Source organism: Carassius gibelio, chromosome A2, assembly GCF_023724105.1.
Source record: "Carassius gibelio isolate Cgi1373 ecotype wild population from Czech Republic chromosome A2, carGib1.2-hapl.c, whole genome shotgun sequence".
Lineage (NCBI taxonomy): Eukaryota > Metazoa > Chordata > Actinopteri > Cypriniformes > Cyprinidae > Carassius > Carassius gibelio.
The window spans coordinates 976,218-993,154 of NC_068372.1; the positions used below are offsets into that span (position 1 = coordinate 976,218).

At 38.9% G+C, this 16,937-nt stretch overlaps 1 protein-coding gene across 2 annotated transcripts in view; it reads right to left on the bottom strand.

Moving 5' to 3' along the window:
* The window catches only part of fgf12a (fibroblast growth factor 12a), a 123,432-nt gene that overhangs the window by 77,677 nt on the left and 28,818 nt on the right, over positions 1-16,937 (bottom strand). For both annotated transcript variants that reach the window (XM_052608933.1, XM_052608931.1), the window contains one exon: positions 1,368-1,471. In XM_052608933.1, coding sequence (XP_052464893.1) covers positions 1,368-1,471 — 104 coding nt within the window. The remainder of the gene's footprint in view (positions 1-1,367; positions 1,472-16,937) is intronic.

Sequence of the window (16,937 nt, forward strand, 5' to 3'; positions counted from 1 at the left end):
ATGTTAAATTATGAAGGTCTTGGGTTTTCTTGAAAAGGCGTGTCCATGGCGCCGTGACAAAGTTCAAAGTCTCGCCATGGGAATAAAACTTGTTGTAACTCGGGCATTAAATGTCCGATCTTGCCCAAACTTCACATGTTTGATAAGAGTCCTGGCCTGAACACATCTAAATGCCAATAGTCCATTGGGTGTGGCAAAATGGCTCTATAGCGCCCCCTATACAGATTCAACGGAGTGCGCCTCGAGCTATGTTTCACGTACATGTACAAAAATTGGTACACACATGTAACACACCAATACCTACAAAAAATTATCTTGGTACAAAATCCGAATCCCAACAGGAAGTCGGTAATTTTGAATTTTCTCTGCAAAATTGGTGTTGTTTTTGTCATTTTCAGGGGTTGTACTTTAACGAACTCCTCCTAGAGATTTATTCAGATCAACACCAAACTTGGTCAGTTAAATCTTAAGGCCTTTGAGATGTTAAATGGTGAAGATCTTGAGGTTTCATTAAAGGGTGTGTCCATGGTGGCCTGACAAATTTCGATGACATCAATGTCTTTTTTTGTGGTCAGTCTAATCTAAAGACCTGTGTGATGTTTAGTTGTGAAGATCTTGAGTTTTTGTTAAAAGGCGTGTCCATGGCGCCGTGACGAAGTTCGATGTCTCGCCATGGGAATAAAAGATGTTATAACTCAGGCATAAAGTGTCCGATCTTGATCAAACTTCAACGAGTTGTACTTTAACAAACTCCTCCTAGAGATTTATTCAGATTTAGTCTTTTAGTCAGAAAACGTTAAGAAAACAACAGACATATAGCAAGATAATATAATTTCACTTACTGTTACTTGTCTATCACTTGATGCAAACATACATCCCTTAAAAAAATGTGTTAAAAGATAGCTGCCTGTTGTGCCATTTAATTAGCCGCGACTACTGTAGCCTTTATTCAGCTTAGGTGTGTTTTCCCTTTATTTTAATTTTTTTTTATGTATTGTTTGAATGACAGCTTGGTAAATCTGTTGTCAATCAAATATTCAGTATCGCTACTCATCATAAGTACTTGGTACATTATCAGCACAGTGGGAGATGTTCAAACTTATATCATGTAATTTACATCTCTATGATGATTGGTTGACACTCTTCAGCAATGAAAGTGAACACTTGAGGCTGATTGGCTAATTTTTTATTTACCAACGGAGGCACGAGAGCTCACCGACCTTGCCATACCTGCCTCTCCCGATGAGCCACCACTGGCTAAGATCCCAGAATATATAAATGAGCTCCAAGAAAAGAATATGCACTGCATGCAGCATTCTGCCATAAATACAAATGCACACATGCAAACTGAGAAATGGGAATCTTACTGAGCTGTAGAGGAAGCCCTCTGCATTCATGCCAATGTAGAAACCTGCTTTGACTCCCTGAATGGCCACCACCCTTAAGCCGACAGGGATGAGGTTGAAAAGAGCTAGAAAAAAACAAGGAGGAAACATTACATAACAATAGGATTGGCACTGCTACAACCAAACTGGGAAAAGGGATAAATTATTAACTAACCTAGCATTTCTGAAAGAAATTATATGATCTAAAAATGTGTTAATTGGGTTACTGAGTAATGGTGAAGGTAAACAGTATGGAGGAGAGTGGGGTAAGCTGTGCCACATTTTACCTATTCTATCATCAAATAAAAGAGAATAAAGATAATATCCATAATTATCCAATACAACCTTATTAATGTCTACAACATATACCATTGAAATATAACTTGTACAAAAGTGGTCCAACATGTCAAATGAAGAGGTAAGATGAACGATTTGCTGCCAACATATACCATTGAAATATAACTTGTACAAAAGTGGTCCAATATGTCAAATGAAGAGGTAAGATGAACGATTTGCTGCTCAAACCAAAATACACTATTCCATTTTAAAGTCCATCATAAACTAGGTAAGAAAATGTTTAATATTCATAATTTTTCAATGCGTTAAAATGGTATTCAATCATTTTGGTTTTTCACTTAATATAATCTTGATTAGGGAAACAAAAGTTAACAAAAACATGCTTGATTGGACTGACAAACCAAAATATTATTAGCACACATTCCACTCATCAAAGTTGAAGACACATATGAAATATGGCTTTCCATGCACTCTCTCAGAAAATTCATAGATAATTCTTAGACTTTGGATTGCATAGCTGGCATAGTTAGCAAATCAAAACCATGCATGATGTGTACAGAACCAGTTTTTTTTTACCTGAAACTCAATTTACTGCAGAAATAATATGTAATTTGATAGATAAGACAGTAAATATGCATTATCCTAGATTAAAGGGGAAACATACTCTTCCTTTCTTTAGATAGTTCTCATGTGAAGTATGAAAAGCTGCCAGCATGCCCTTTTCAACAGAGCTGAGTCAATTTGAGACAATGCAGTGCATGTTGCGCTGTGGTGTAAATGTGCTTGAAAAGCCATAGATACTATGATGGGAGTAAAGAGGTATGTTCCAACTGCCCGCTGGATAAGATCTTTTATAATGGAGTCATAGCTGGATTTAGCTGAATTGGTTCAATAAGATTATTTTGTTTCCTTGTATTTAGGCTACTTTGAATGTAAGGTTTGTAGTTCAACAGAGTTATTCTACCCTTTTTAACAGTAGCTACAGTACAATATACTATTATATTAATCTAACACAAAAACAATGATATCAAAAGGTTAATGTTCTACTGAGTTTGAAAACAATGTATACTAAACTCCACCCTTTCTGACTGCATTAACAAATCATATGTGATAATGTTTAAAATTAATTATTTTTGTAAACATGGCATTTAAGCTTTATTCTCCAAGTATTTGTGACTTATGGCACATGACAAGTGCAATGCTGTACCAGGTGAGCTACCAAGCAAATTTACACATCATGTCAGAAAAGTCATACATATGGAGCTGTTAATGATATGCAAACATCAAAATGAAAAAGAAAAGGAAAAAATAAATAAATGAATACAATTGAATGCATTTTTTTCTGTCTCTATTGTTCATTTCACCCAGAAACTGCATTGAAATGTATTTCACAGGTTCACACTCAGAGATGGGCATAAATACATGGAAATATATATATATATATATATATATATATATATATATATATATATATATATATATATATATATATATATATATATATATTTTTTTTTTTTTTTTTTTTTTTTTTTTTTTTATAAATTTTTTTTGGTTAACAATAAAACTAAAAGTGTGGTGTATCTTTCATCATTGTCTTCACAAATGCACACAATCACTACGCTAAACTGATGTAGACAGACAATGATTAACCTAATTATTTCATCTCTACATAAACACACATTTGCATAGATGGGTAAACACAATCACAATTTGGAAATGTGTCCAGTTATAATTTCATAAAGCACCATGTTAGTAAAATTTAAAATGATTACATTTACAAAATGAGCGTGCATAGCAGAAATAATGAATAAAGTAATGGTAGTTGTTTAATACAACCGTTAATTGAAATAAAATAATTAATGAATTAAAAAACTTATATAACACAGTATTGTTCAATTTAGTGTTATAAATATGTTATCATATTAATATGTTGTTCTAATGTCACAAGACTGAATTTCAAGTTTACTGGTTTTAACTTGATTATTTGGTTAGGGTTTAAGAAGTGTACTAAAAAACTTGTTCACATGTGTCGTCAAAATGACCCATAACCTAATCAGTTTACATGTGAAAAAATCCATTTATTCACAAACTTCTCACGAGACGAGTGTTTGACATAGTATAAGGCTGTGTCCAAATTCAGGGTCTGCATCCTCCTTAGGATCCTTCCTACCTGGTTGAAGGAGGAGGGGCCCTTCGACGACTGTAAAACCCGGAAGTCGGTGTTTGTGAATTTGGACAACCTACCCTTCTTTCAGTTCCCTTCCTTACCCGTTGCTCATATCCTGTCGCCTAGCAACCGTGACAGCGCGAAGAGTTATTCTCCTCATTTTTATTATTTTGGAAGAAATAAAGCAATTAAATAAATGAAATACTTTATTTGCTCGTTGTCGGAGAGTTTTTTTATATCAGACTACAAGACAGTCATATCCAGGTAAGCCATTATAGCCTATTTTTATTTATGTTTTAAAACAAAATGCCTAACTAGACAACCACTGAAAAAATATATATTTTTGAAAAGCCAGTTTTTAAAAAACTTACATCGAAAAGCATACTCCTCTACCACTCTGCTACCGCTCGCTTCGTCCGCCATTACGCTCTGCCGAAAATAATTATGGGATAGGTAGGACGGGAAAGGACCCATAACAGCCATCCTTCCAATTCGGGGAAAAGGAGGACGTATTTGTGGGCGGCATTTGAAGGATCCTGTGTCTGGTCTGAACTAGTTGATGCATGAAAACAGCACCCTGATAAAGAGGTTGACGGCTCAAATTATTTTGAGTATTTTGAAAATACAAAAATAGTCGTCTTAAATGTGTTTAAATTCCATTTACATTAGATTTTTTCCAAAGGCTTTAAAATACAATATAGTATTTTGTATTTCAAATACGTATTTTAAATACATGTATCTGAAATACTGCCCATCCCTGAGCACAACACATTAGACATTTTTTTTTGTTTTTTTTTTGTAAGCTCTCCAAGCTAACTAGTGTATCGATAAAGTGCTTGATACTTATATTTACAGATCCTAAATTTTGCTCGCATCCATGCTAAATGTTATCTGGACAAAATTCGAGTATTTGACATATGCCGTACTGCTAAAGGGTCATGCTGCTCTTTTTAGCTGTTATAAAAGAGCACCCTTCGCTACTTCTATTCTTCAGTAAGGGGATGCTGCCCCACTCTATACACTTAAGAAGGTCTTTGCTTAAAATTATCAGGGTATTGGGACTGCATGCTTGCTTGAGGCTTATCTAGTATCCAGTACCAATATCTTGCTAGACCTGCCATTGCATAGGATTTATGCTTTCCCCTGGCTCCACTTGCGAGCCTCCGATGAATGCGCGCGCACCTGACCAAATACTCAAGGCTTTATACTTGTTGCATTCGCTGTAATACAGGGTTAAATTTAATGCAGTGTTTTCAAGGCTTAATTAAAAACATTTTTTATTGGTTTTTAGATAAAGTGCTTGAAAATGCAGTGCATTGGTTCATAATAATTAGCATTCTTACCGAATGGTTAATCGTTTTCCACTGCTAAACTCTGAAAAAACAGAGGTGTTAATTATAGGAATTAAAAACTCTGCATGTAATACCCTAGAACACTGTCTAAGACTTGATGGCTGCTCTGTAAATTCCTAGTCATCAGTTAGGAACAGGTGTGCTATTTGATAGCAATCTTTCCTTAGAAAGCCACATTTCTAGCATTTGTAAAACTGCATTTTTCCATCTCAGAAAAAATATCTAAATTACGGCCTATGCTCTGCTTTCAATGTCAAATGCCGAAATGTTAATCCATGCATTTATGACCTAAAGGTTAGATTATTGTAAAGCTTTATTGGGTGGTTGTTCTGCACGCTTAGTAAACAAACTACAGCTAGTCTAAAATGCAGCAGCAAGAGTTCTTACTAGAACCAGGAAGTATGACCATATTAGTCTGGTCTTGTCAACACTGCACTGGCTCCCTATCAAACATTGTATAGATTTTATAATATTGCTTAGCACCTCAGTATTTGAGTGAGCTCTTGTTAAATTATAATCCTCCATGTCCGCTGCGTTCTCAAAACTCAGGCAATTTGATAATACCTAGAATATCATAATCAACTGCGGGCGGTAGATCCTTTTCCTATTTGGCGCCTAAACACTGACACACTCTTGCAGTTTAAATCTATATTAAATACCCATCTCTTTAACCTGGCTTATACATAACACACTAATATGCTTCTAACATCCAAATCCCTTAACATTTCTTAAGGCTGCATTAATTAGGTAAATCGGAACTGGGAACACTTTCCATACCACCCGATGTACTTGCTACATCATTAGAAGAATGGCATCTACGCTAATATTAGTCTGTTTCTCTTTTATTCTGAGGTCACCGTAGCCACCAGATCCAGTCTGTATCCAGATCAGATGGTGGATCAGCACCTTGAAAGGACCTCTTAAGCCCTGAAAGACAGCGGAGACCAGGACAACTAGAGCCCCAGATACAGATCCCCTGTAAAGACCTTGTCTCAGACGGCCACCAGGACAGGACCACATGAAACAGAAGATTCTTCTGCACAATCTGACTTTGCTGCAGCCTGGAATTGAACTGCTGGTTTCATCTGGTCAGAGGAAAACTCGTCCCCCAATTGAGCCTGGTTTCTCCCAAGGTTTTTTTCTCCTTTCTGTTACAGATGGAGTTTTAGTTCCTTGCCGCTGTCGCCCCTGGCTTGCTTAGTTGGGGTCACTTCATTTACAGCGATATCGTTGACTATATTGCAAATTAATGCACAGAAACTATTTAAACTGAACAGAGATGACATCAATGAATTCAATGATGAACTGCCTTTAACTGTCATTTTGCATTATTGACACACTGTTTTCATATTGAATGTTGTTCAGTGGCTTTGACGCAATGTATATTATTTAAAGCGCTATATAAATAAAGGTGACTTGACTTGACGTGATGAGTCATTCCCTCATCAAAAATATAATCAACATTAATTGCCATTGTGACTAAAATCTAAGGAACATTCAAATGTAAGGACGTTCATACAAACTGTTTGTACTGGTCCAAAAGTGCTGCCTGCTGGCAATTTGCTGATTTTTGTTTAGAACAATGCAAATTGCTTCTGTGCCTTCAAAAGTAAGGTGTATGATTAAAAAGTAAGGTGTGTCTGTGTTTTATCTTTGCGTGTGCTTGAGTATGTATGTAAACAGGTAATTTACCACAGTTGTAAAGTGCTGGAAATTGAAATGTCCTTGGGAATCACTAGTGAGAAGTTACTAGCTGCATTCGATACTTTAGGCAGCTGACTTGCCTAGTATCAGGCATTAAGTGCGTTCGACTTCACGCAGCACTGTCCAAACCAATAGCTTTCTGACTCGAAGCAGTGCATGCCGATTAGAATTGTCCGACTTGAGATGCACTGATGCCTCATGACTGTCACGTGTGCCATCAAAGTACCACAAGAGTGTTTAGAGAGCAGCCGGCTGACTCAGCCACCACAGTTTCTCCAGAGTGACTGCAGGAGCACTGATGACAACACAGCTGTTTCACGATTGGCCAGATACACCACATGACAATGATCACGTCCGTTTTACGGGGTTTATTCAACATTTGCAGTTCCAATAATGACCACAAATCTGTGTTTTTATAATGGTACTAGCTTTTTTTTTTATGTAGTCACACTGTTGTATTGAGTCACATTTATCATACAACACAGATAAAAGCGTATATACCCCACTGTATTAGTATTTAAATAGTATATTTTTTTAAATGTCACTTTATTTAGCAGTATATAAAAAAGTGTTTCTGTTGCTCATGAAAACGTTTCTGAAACGTCTGTGTATTTGACAAATACTGCATTTTATTTACTTCATCTGTGATAAAGTATGCAAACACCACGTGAGTGTCACTAACGGGAGTAAAAAATGTCTGACTCTGACCCCGACTGCAAGCGGCTGCTCTCATTAATCGCCATCCGTAGCCATGCTTCAAGTCAAACGCACCCAATGACTTGCAGGCAGTGTTTTTTCAAGTCACCTCATGAACTGATTTTGGAAAGGCTGCGGAGGCAGAGTAATTGTATACAGCTAAATCTAAAAAAAGTTTGGTGATGACTAATTGGATATGTAGTATAAAACATACATTTATGTACAAAAATAGGGCCTGCTATTTTCGCCCGCTAGAGAGAACACTCTTTGCTGCTATAACTACAGGTGTCTGCTGTTCTATCCCTCAGCAAGGGGTGAAAAGAAAAGGGCCTGCTGTTTTTCCCGCTGGAGAGAACACCCTTGCTGCTATAACTACTGTGGTCTGCTGTTCTATCTCACAGCAAGGGACGTAAAGAAAAGAGCCTGCTTTTGCAGGAATGGAACAAGGATGGTTTTGGTGGGGTCTTCTTCAGGCAGTAATACCTCTCATTGTGTTTGGGGGCTAAATGTTTAAGCTCTTGTATGTTCAACTAAAATAGGCTGCAACCAGCTGATGCTGTCAGCTGTCAAATAGCTCCAATCACTGCCATTCTACAAATAGACATGGGACAAATATAAGTGGCACTACTGCTCGGTAAGTATGCTCAAATGGCTCGCAACCCATTATAAGCGTGAGCATATTAACGTGCATCTTCTGGTTGTCGTCTCTTTGTTTCAGATAACTAAGGCTTTTAAGTCACGGTTGGCATGGACCTCACTGTCCACTGAGAGACACTCATCCTCATAACCAAGCTACAGGTTAGACATCCCACTGCCACATCTACACGATTACCACTGTTTGCTTTTAAATACATTTATTAAGTGTCTTAATTGTCATGTATTTCCAAGCTGATGGTTCCGGGGGGTTAATGTTTAAGCTCTTGTATGTTCAGTTAATTTGGGAGCAAGAACCCCCATAAGGAACCATACCGCCAAAGATAAATTGTTTTCAATAAACTCAAGTAACTTGCCAAAGTGGTCCTGTGTGAAATAGTGTTATAGTGTTTTTCTAGTGCTCAAATAAATCACTGACACAATGTCTAAGATTCTGTCTATTGTTTTATAATTGAAAAACTATGCAGTGATATGTTTAATGACTAAAATAGTTTGTAGAATCCTCCAATACAATTTGTTAAATATTCTTCCTCAAACATAGTCTCAGAACATTTTTTGTGTCTTCTTCCAATTTGAAATAGAAATTCATGAGACGTGATTTTCAACCCATTACTTTTCTCGATTGCTCGAGGACTGATTTAATGTATTTTTATATTGAAAATAAATAAATACATTTTTAATTTTTAAATAAATATTTTTTTTTCAAGGCACTTCAGTGTCTATAACTTGTTCCCCCCCTTTTTTGGGGAGTATTATCATATCTGGATGATGGATAGTAAAGCCCAAACAATTGTATTTCTTAAGACACCAAAATTGAAGACACAGAAAAATAAGGAGACACATGAAGGACTACAGGGCAAAACAGGTACAAAAGTCTGACAGGCAGCTTGGTTGCCAGCCACATACTGCATTAATTATACTGTTCTATAACTTATTTTTATGCCATTAGACTGTTATTTACAGGGAATACAGTAATTCCTGCTTTTCATGTAGTACTCTTACATTTACAATATATATATAAATTAGGGCCGGGACTCGATTAAAAAAATTAATATAATTAATTAGAGGCTTTGTAATTAATTAATCGAAATTAATCGCATTTTAATCGCAGATAAATATTTGACCTGAGAACAGTGAGAAGTAATTTTTTTCACATGGATTTATAGTATACCATTGAATAATGACTGAATACATAAGCTTAAGCAAAAAAAAATTGTTTATTTTTGTTCAACCAAGTCTAGCAGACCAGTGCAATTTTTGCCATGAAGTGTAGCAATAGCATATTTAGAAATAATTTAGAAATAGTACATTTCAGAAATTTAGGAAGCTCATAGGTGCTGGATCCTTCTGTAAAGTGTTTTTTAAGTAAAACACAATACTGTCAATTACATTCAGAACATTGGAAACATTGACTATTAGAAAACATCTCTCTGTTGCTTCAGAGGCCATAACATACTAAGTCCAACCCTCAATAACCTTGGCCAAAACAATAAAGAGTTCAACATAAACTGTTGCACCAACAAAATAATACATAGTTCAACATAAAGTGTAAAGTCCACGCTAGCTGCTATATGTTTTGCGTTGAGGTGATACTTGAGACTCGATGTGCTGCTGCAGTGATATGCGTTCGCTAGTTGGTGCTTCAGTATAATCGGTCACGCCGAAACTCATCCTGTGAGAAACGTGGTGCAAAAATAAGTTATAAAAAATAATTAATATTTTAATAATTAATAATTAATTAATCTTAGTTAACTCGTTATTTTTTGTGTAATTAATTAATCTCAATTAACGCGTTAAAGTCCCGGCCCTAATATATATATATATATATATATATATATATATATATATATATATATATATATATATATATATTATCATTTTACATAACAGAAATCACAACAGAAAACAAAAAACATTTTAAAACATTAATTTATTTTTGAAGAAAATACCAGAAAATTGGCTTATACTGTATGAACATATTGGCTGAAATGTCAGCTGTAGGATTTCTACATACACACACACACACACACATATATATATATATATATATATATATATATATATTTACAAGGTTGCCAACTCTCACACATCTGGCTTGACACTCATGCTTGGACTTCAGCGTGAGATTGATGGTGAAAGCCTGAGTGTCACACCAGATGTGTGAGAGTTGGCAACCTTGTGTGTGTATATATATAAGATGTAAAATGCAATTAACAATTAGCAAGTTATTCATATACCCTGGAGCACAAAGCCAGTCTTAAGTCACTGAGGTATATTTGTAGTAACAACCAAAAATAAATTTTATGGGTGAGAATTATATTTTTTTTTGGTAAAACTTTAGCATGAGGTTCCATTAGTTTATGCAAGTTAACTACTTTAGTTAACATGAACAAAGCAAGAACAATCCTTCTGGGGTGTCACGTGACCCAGAGCAGATTTTCTGATTTTCAGATCAACACGCTCGCAGAAAGCAAAAGCAAAAGCCAAAAAGAAGACCACTCATTCCTTGCCGCTAGCAGAAGCTGATGCTAATTATTTTATACCTAGCAATCCGAATTCACCCCCAAATAGTATTCTGGTACACAGGAAACTAATCTGAAGGAAGCGTTGAAGAGGACATTTACCTAAAAAGGCACAGAGCTTCGGTTTTACACAGACTTTTCTACCAGTGTTCTGCAGATGCATCGCGAGTTCACCTCATTGGTCAAGACCATGGTCTCTCGGGGGATGTATCGCAGATTTTTTTACCCTGCACGGCTCAGATGCTTACATCTTGGAAAGATTCGCTAGTTTGATGATCCAAACTTGCCTAAAAAATTGTAAGTGATTAAGGGTAGCTTTTCATTTGTTTTACTTTTATTTTATTTATTTATTTTTTTTTATACTTTTTGCTGCTTGTAATATTCGTTACCCCGGATCAGTTTTCATTTTTTGGAAGGGGATTTAGATGTTGTAGGGTTGCTCTATTGCAAAGTTTTCTCTTTCCAGAGTTTCTTTTTTTTTTTTTTTTAATCACTTGGCTCAGTAATTTTAATTACGAATTCCATTTTATTGTTCATATAGGAGCGATTCCTGAGGTTTTTTTTTCCTCAGTGGGATTAGTATGATGATATGTTTATTTATGTTCATCATCACATTTTGTTACTTATTGGTGTTCTTTGTGCTCTATCGTTTGGGAATTGGGCCTGGGAGGGGTGGATTTTTCTGGGGTAATTTAGTGTTCAGTTTGTGGTAGTGATCTGTTCTAACTTGATGTCTTCTATATGAAAGATTTACGTTTGTCATCTTATCAGCATTTTAGCGCTTTGTTTTGTCTGCATTCTTGCATGATATTGTCAAGTTAGTAACTTGGAATGTGAAGGGTATCGGCCATGTTCTAAAGAGGAAGAAAATTTTGACATTTCTTAAAAAAGAATATGCATATCCATTGCTTTGTTGCAGGAAACTCACTTATTGGACATTGAACACTGTAAACTCAAAAGAGACTGGGTGGGTCAGATATACTACTCTTTTATATAGGGGGGGTGGCAAATTTAATTCACAAGAACATCCCATTCAATCTGGAATATGTCGAGTTTAACTCTGAGTGGAGATGTGTATTAGTCTGGAGCTATATTTTTTGAGTGCATCTCACTCTTGAAAATGTATAAGCCCCAAATATTGACTGCCCTAACTTTATATCTCAGACAGTTTTGCAATTTATCTGGTTTTGTGGAAACCTGGGGTTCTTAGGTGGTGATTTCAATTTTTTAATTTATTATAATTTGGATAAATCCACCCCGCAGACCATGAAAGGACAACACTTTTGTTTTTGCCCCAATTTTTTCATGCGCTGAACTCTGAGATCTAAGACTTTTTCTATGTACACAAAAGGCATATTTCTCTCAAATATTGTTCACAAATCTGTCTAAAAATGTGTTCATGAGCACTTCTCCTTTGCAGAGATAATCCACAAACCTCACAGGTGTGGCATATCAAGATGCTGATTAGACAGGTGTCAGGATAGGACATCGGGAATCTAGAATCTCTTGTACAGTGTAGATGGGTTCAGTGTCAATGGGTGGCAATGGGGTGTTGTCGTCAGGGACCGGAAGGAACAGAAACAGGAATGTGATGAGGTTTTAACAGGGAAACGTGAAAGTTGGGGTGTATCCGATATTGAGCAGGTAGGTTACCACTGGGAAAGGTCCTATATACTTAGGGCTGAGTTTTCTGCAAGGTTGTCTTAATCGGATGTCTCGAGTTGAGAGCCAAACCAGTTGTCCAGGTTGGTATGTGGGGTTCGGCCTTTGGTGAGTATCGGCAAAGCGCTGGTGGCGTTTCACTGCCTGTGAATGGTCCCACACCCTCTAACTGTTTTGGAACCAGGTGTTCAGAGGACCAAGGACTTACGAAGGCTCACTGGACCAGGGAAACAATGGAGGCTGATAGTCTAGGACATATTGAAACGGGGTTAGGTTAGTGGATGACTGACGGAGTGAATTTTGTGCATATTCTGCCCAGATTAGGTAACGGTTCCAGAGGTTTTGGTTCTGATGGCAAAAGGTCCTAAAGAAGCGACTGATATCCTGAATCTTGTGTCCAGTTTGTCCATTGGCCTGGGGATGATAACCGGAAGTGAGACTAACAGTGACATTGAGTAGCGAAATTAATTGGGGTCCTCGATCTGTCATCCCAAATTTCTGGAACATATGCTAGAAGAGAAGTTCTGCAGTCTCAAAGGCTGTGGGAAGAGCTCATAACGGGATTAGTTTGCAAGCTTTAGAAAATCTGTCAATGGCAACTAAGATACAAGTTTTATCATCAGAAACAGGGAAGTCAGTAACAAAGTCTACCCCGATGTGGTACCAAGGGCGATGTGGAATCGGCAAGAGAACTAACTTTCCTGTGGGTAACCATAGTGGGACTATGGTCATGGCACAGAGGACGCATCCCCGGATGTACTCTTGGACGTCCTCGTGCATTCCTGGCCACCAGTACTTGTGCTGTAACGAAGCAAGAGTTTTATTAACACAGGGGTGACCTGTTCCCACTGAGGAGTGTACCTGGGAGATAAGGGCCCTGCGATGATCTTCGTATACGAATGTCTTTCCAGGTGGGCATTCGGGTGGAATGGGTTGTTGTTAACAAAAAATTTGGTGGATAAGATGGGCTCTGGTTCCTCAGGGGTTTCCTCAAGGGCGTGGAGACGGGACAGAGTATCCGTTATGGTGTTTTTAGATCCGGGACGATAGGCTATCTGAAAATTACATCTGGTGAAGAATAAAGCCCACCTGTCTTGACGCGGGTTGATTCTCTTGGCTTCCTTCAGATATTGAAGGTTCTTATGATCCGTTAGCACGAGAAATGGTTGTCTGGCCCCCTCCAGCCAGTGTCTCCACTCTTCCAACGGTAGTTTCACAGCTAGGAGTTCTCTGTTGCCTATATCATAATTTCTTTCCGCCTGAGATAATTTCCTAGAAAAATAGGCAAAGGGCTGCATTCTCAGAATATTGGGACAGGATGGCGCCAACACCAGTTGTGGAGGAACAAAGAAGAAACTAGCCGCTGCTGGAGAAGTCGATGGTTGGATGTACCCTTGCCTTAGGGCTTCTTCCACGTATTCTTTCATGGCCTTCTGTTCTGGGATGGATAGGGAGTAAATTCGCCCCTTAGGATTGGTCTCTCCTGGGACCAGATCGATCGCGCAATCCCAAGGGCGGTGTGGCGGGAGTTTGGAGGCTGCTAGGGGGTTGAAAACATCTGCAAAAGAGGCATAACAAGGTGGAACATTGACAGACTGGTTTTCCTTGGGATTCTCAATGGACCTGAAATTCATTGACATAGTGACAGGCTGGTTATCAACATAAGGCATGGAATGACTTACTTGGGTGTTTTGACAGTTACAACGCCACTTAAGTATTTTCCCCATGGTCCAGTCTATAAAGGGCTGGTGCTGAATCAGCAAAGGGCGGCCTAGTATCAGTTCTGCATTGCTATTGGTAAGTATGAATGGTGTAAATTGTTCTTGGTGTTCAGGTTCAACACAAAGGGTGATTGGTGAAATTTGAGATGTCACGTACCCCTTATTTATCATTTCTCCTTTGACCGCGTAGATGGAGTATGGCTTAGGAGTTCTAGTCCTTTGGAGACGATGGGTCTTAGCGAACTTCCCTGAAATGAAATTTCCAGCTGATCCAGAGTCAACAATGGCGGTAGCCTCGACATTGAGACCTCTAAATTTCAAAGTCACAGAGATGGTTAGTGGGTTAGAAAAAGAGGGTTGAGGAAGGACCGAACTCACCACTAACCGCGGAGGGCGAGATGGGCAAGTGCATATAAAATGGTCACCACTCCCACAGTACAGGCACAATTTCTGTTCTCTTCGACGATTTAGTTCTTCCAGAGATAAACATTGATAATCTACTTGCATCTTTTCTTGTGGTGGCTCAGGAGCTTTCTCTGGTGTGCTTCGGCGAGGAACGTTATCCACTGGGTGTGCTTCCCGATAGCAGGACTGGGACCTCAGGTGAACACGGAAACTTGCCGCTTGAATTTTTCCAATCACAGATTATCATCATATATGGTGAGTTGGAGTCCGAGTGCAGGGTTTAGTCCTCGTTGATACACTGTTAGTAGAGCCTTTTTATTCCATCCACTTGCTGCGGTCAAAGTGCGAAATTCAAGGGAATACTCTGAGATGGTCATTTTGCCTTGTCGCATGTTCAAGAGCTGATCGCTGACCGAAGAATCCCCCACCGGGCATCCAAACACTTCCTTGAAATGGCCGATGAAATTCTGTAAGGAGGAGGTGATTGTGGATTCCTGGAACCTTAGTGCTTCGCCCCATCTTAGTGCTAGTCAACAATCGAACAATTGCTGTTTGATAAACGAGATTTTTGATCTCTCCGTAGGGTACTGGTGTGCGTGCTGCTTAAGTGCAAGTGAACGTTGTATTAAAAACCCATTGCAATCTTCCTCCCTACCAGAGAGGGGCACTGGTCGTGATATCGAGCTTGCCATATACACCAACGTGGGAGTGGGACTAGCGAAAGCGCTGTCCTCCGGTTGCGCGGAATTCAGCCTTGTAGTTTAGGTCAACCTTCTGTCAGAACAGACTTGGGAGACAGAGGTAGGTGAATTCAGAACAGTGTATTTATTTAAAATGTACAAGTGTTCGGTGAATCCTTTGTCATCAAGTGCACGGTGAAAACTCCGTAATTCAAGTGCAGGCAGTATGGTAGTCACATGGGATGGGATAGGTGAGTTTGCTTGGTTCAGAAGTGTCAAAGCCACAGTCACAGATCACTCATTTATATTCTCTTCCTTCTTAAATGCCGAAGACAGTACCAACTCAGGGTATTCACAGGAGAGTACATCGACCGTCGAATCACTGGTCGCAAACTTGTGATCCACGGTCCTGATGGTAGCAGAACAAGGACACAGGTTAGTGTAACACAAAAGGTGAGTATACATTATGTCAGCCTTGCAGAAGCTCAGGAGACAAGTGCGAGAAGATTGTTCCTGCTGGAGGCTTGACGGGGAACTGAGGTACGGGTGAGTGCTTTTATAGTGTCAGTGATTGGATCTGTGATGCGGGGCAGGTGTGGCTGGTTAATAATCAGGGGACTGTGAGCGTTGATGATTGGTCGAGGCCGGGCTTGCCAGATCCCTGACAGGATGATTATTGCACCGGTGTGCCTTACGGTGGCCACAATAAAAGGAAACTAAAATGTGGTTTTATTACACAGCACAATGCCACAGATGTCACAAGTTTTGAGTGATCAATTGGCATGCTGACTGAAGGAATGTACACCAGAGCTATTGCCCGTGAATTGAATGTGCATTTCTCTACCGTAAGCCATCTCCAAAGGTGTTCCAGAGAATTTGCCAGTTCATCTGACTGCCCTCACAACCGCAGACCACGTGTAACCACACCAGCCCAGGACCTCCACATCCAGCATCTTCACATCCAAGATCGTCTGAGACCAGCCACCTGGACAGCTGCAAACAATCAGTTTGCATAACCAAAGGACCTCTGCACAAATTGTCAGAAACCATCTCAGGGAAGCTCATCTGCATGCATGTTGTCCTCATCGGAGTCCCGACCTGACTGCAGTTCGACATTATAACCAACTTGAGTGGGCAAATGCTCACATTTGATGGCATCTGGCTCTTTGGAGAGGTGTTCTCTTCATGGATTAATCTCAGTTTTCACTCTACTTTGCAGATGGCAGACAGCATGTATAATGTTGTGTGGGTTAAAGGTTTGCTAATGTCAATGTTGTGGATCAAGTGGCCCATGGTGGCGTTGGGGTTATAGTATGGGCAGACGTTATGGACAACAAACACAGGTGCATTTTATTGATGGCATTTTGAATACACAGAGATACCATGATGAGATCCTGAGGCCCACTGTTGTGCCATTCATCCACTACCATCACCTTATGTTGCAGCATGATAACACATGGCCCCATGTTGCAAGAACCTGTACACAGTTCCTGGAAGCTTTAAACATTCCAATTCTTGCATGGCTAGCATACTCACCAGACATGTCACCCACTGAGCATGTTTGGGATGCTCTGGATTTGCATATACGACAGTGTGTTCTAGTTCCAATCTACAGCAACTTTGCACAGTCATTGAAGAGGAGTGGACCAACATTCAACCGGCCACAATCAACAACCTGATCAACTCTATGCA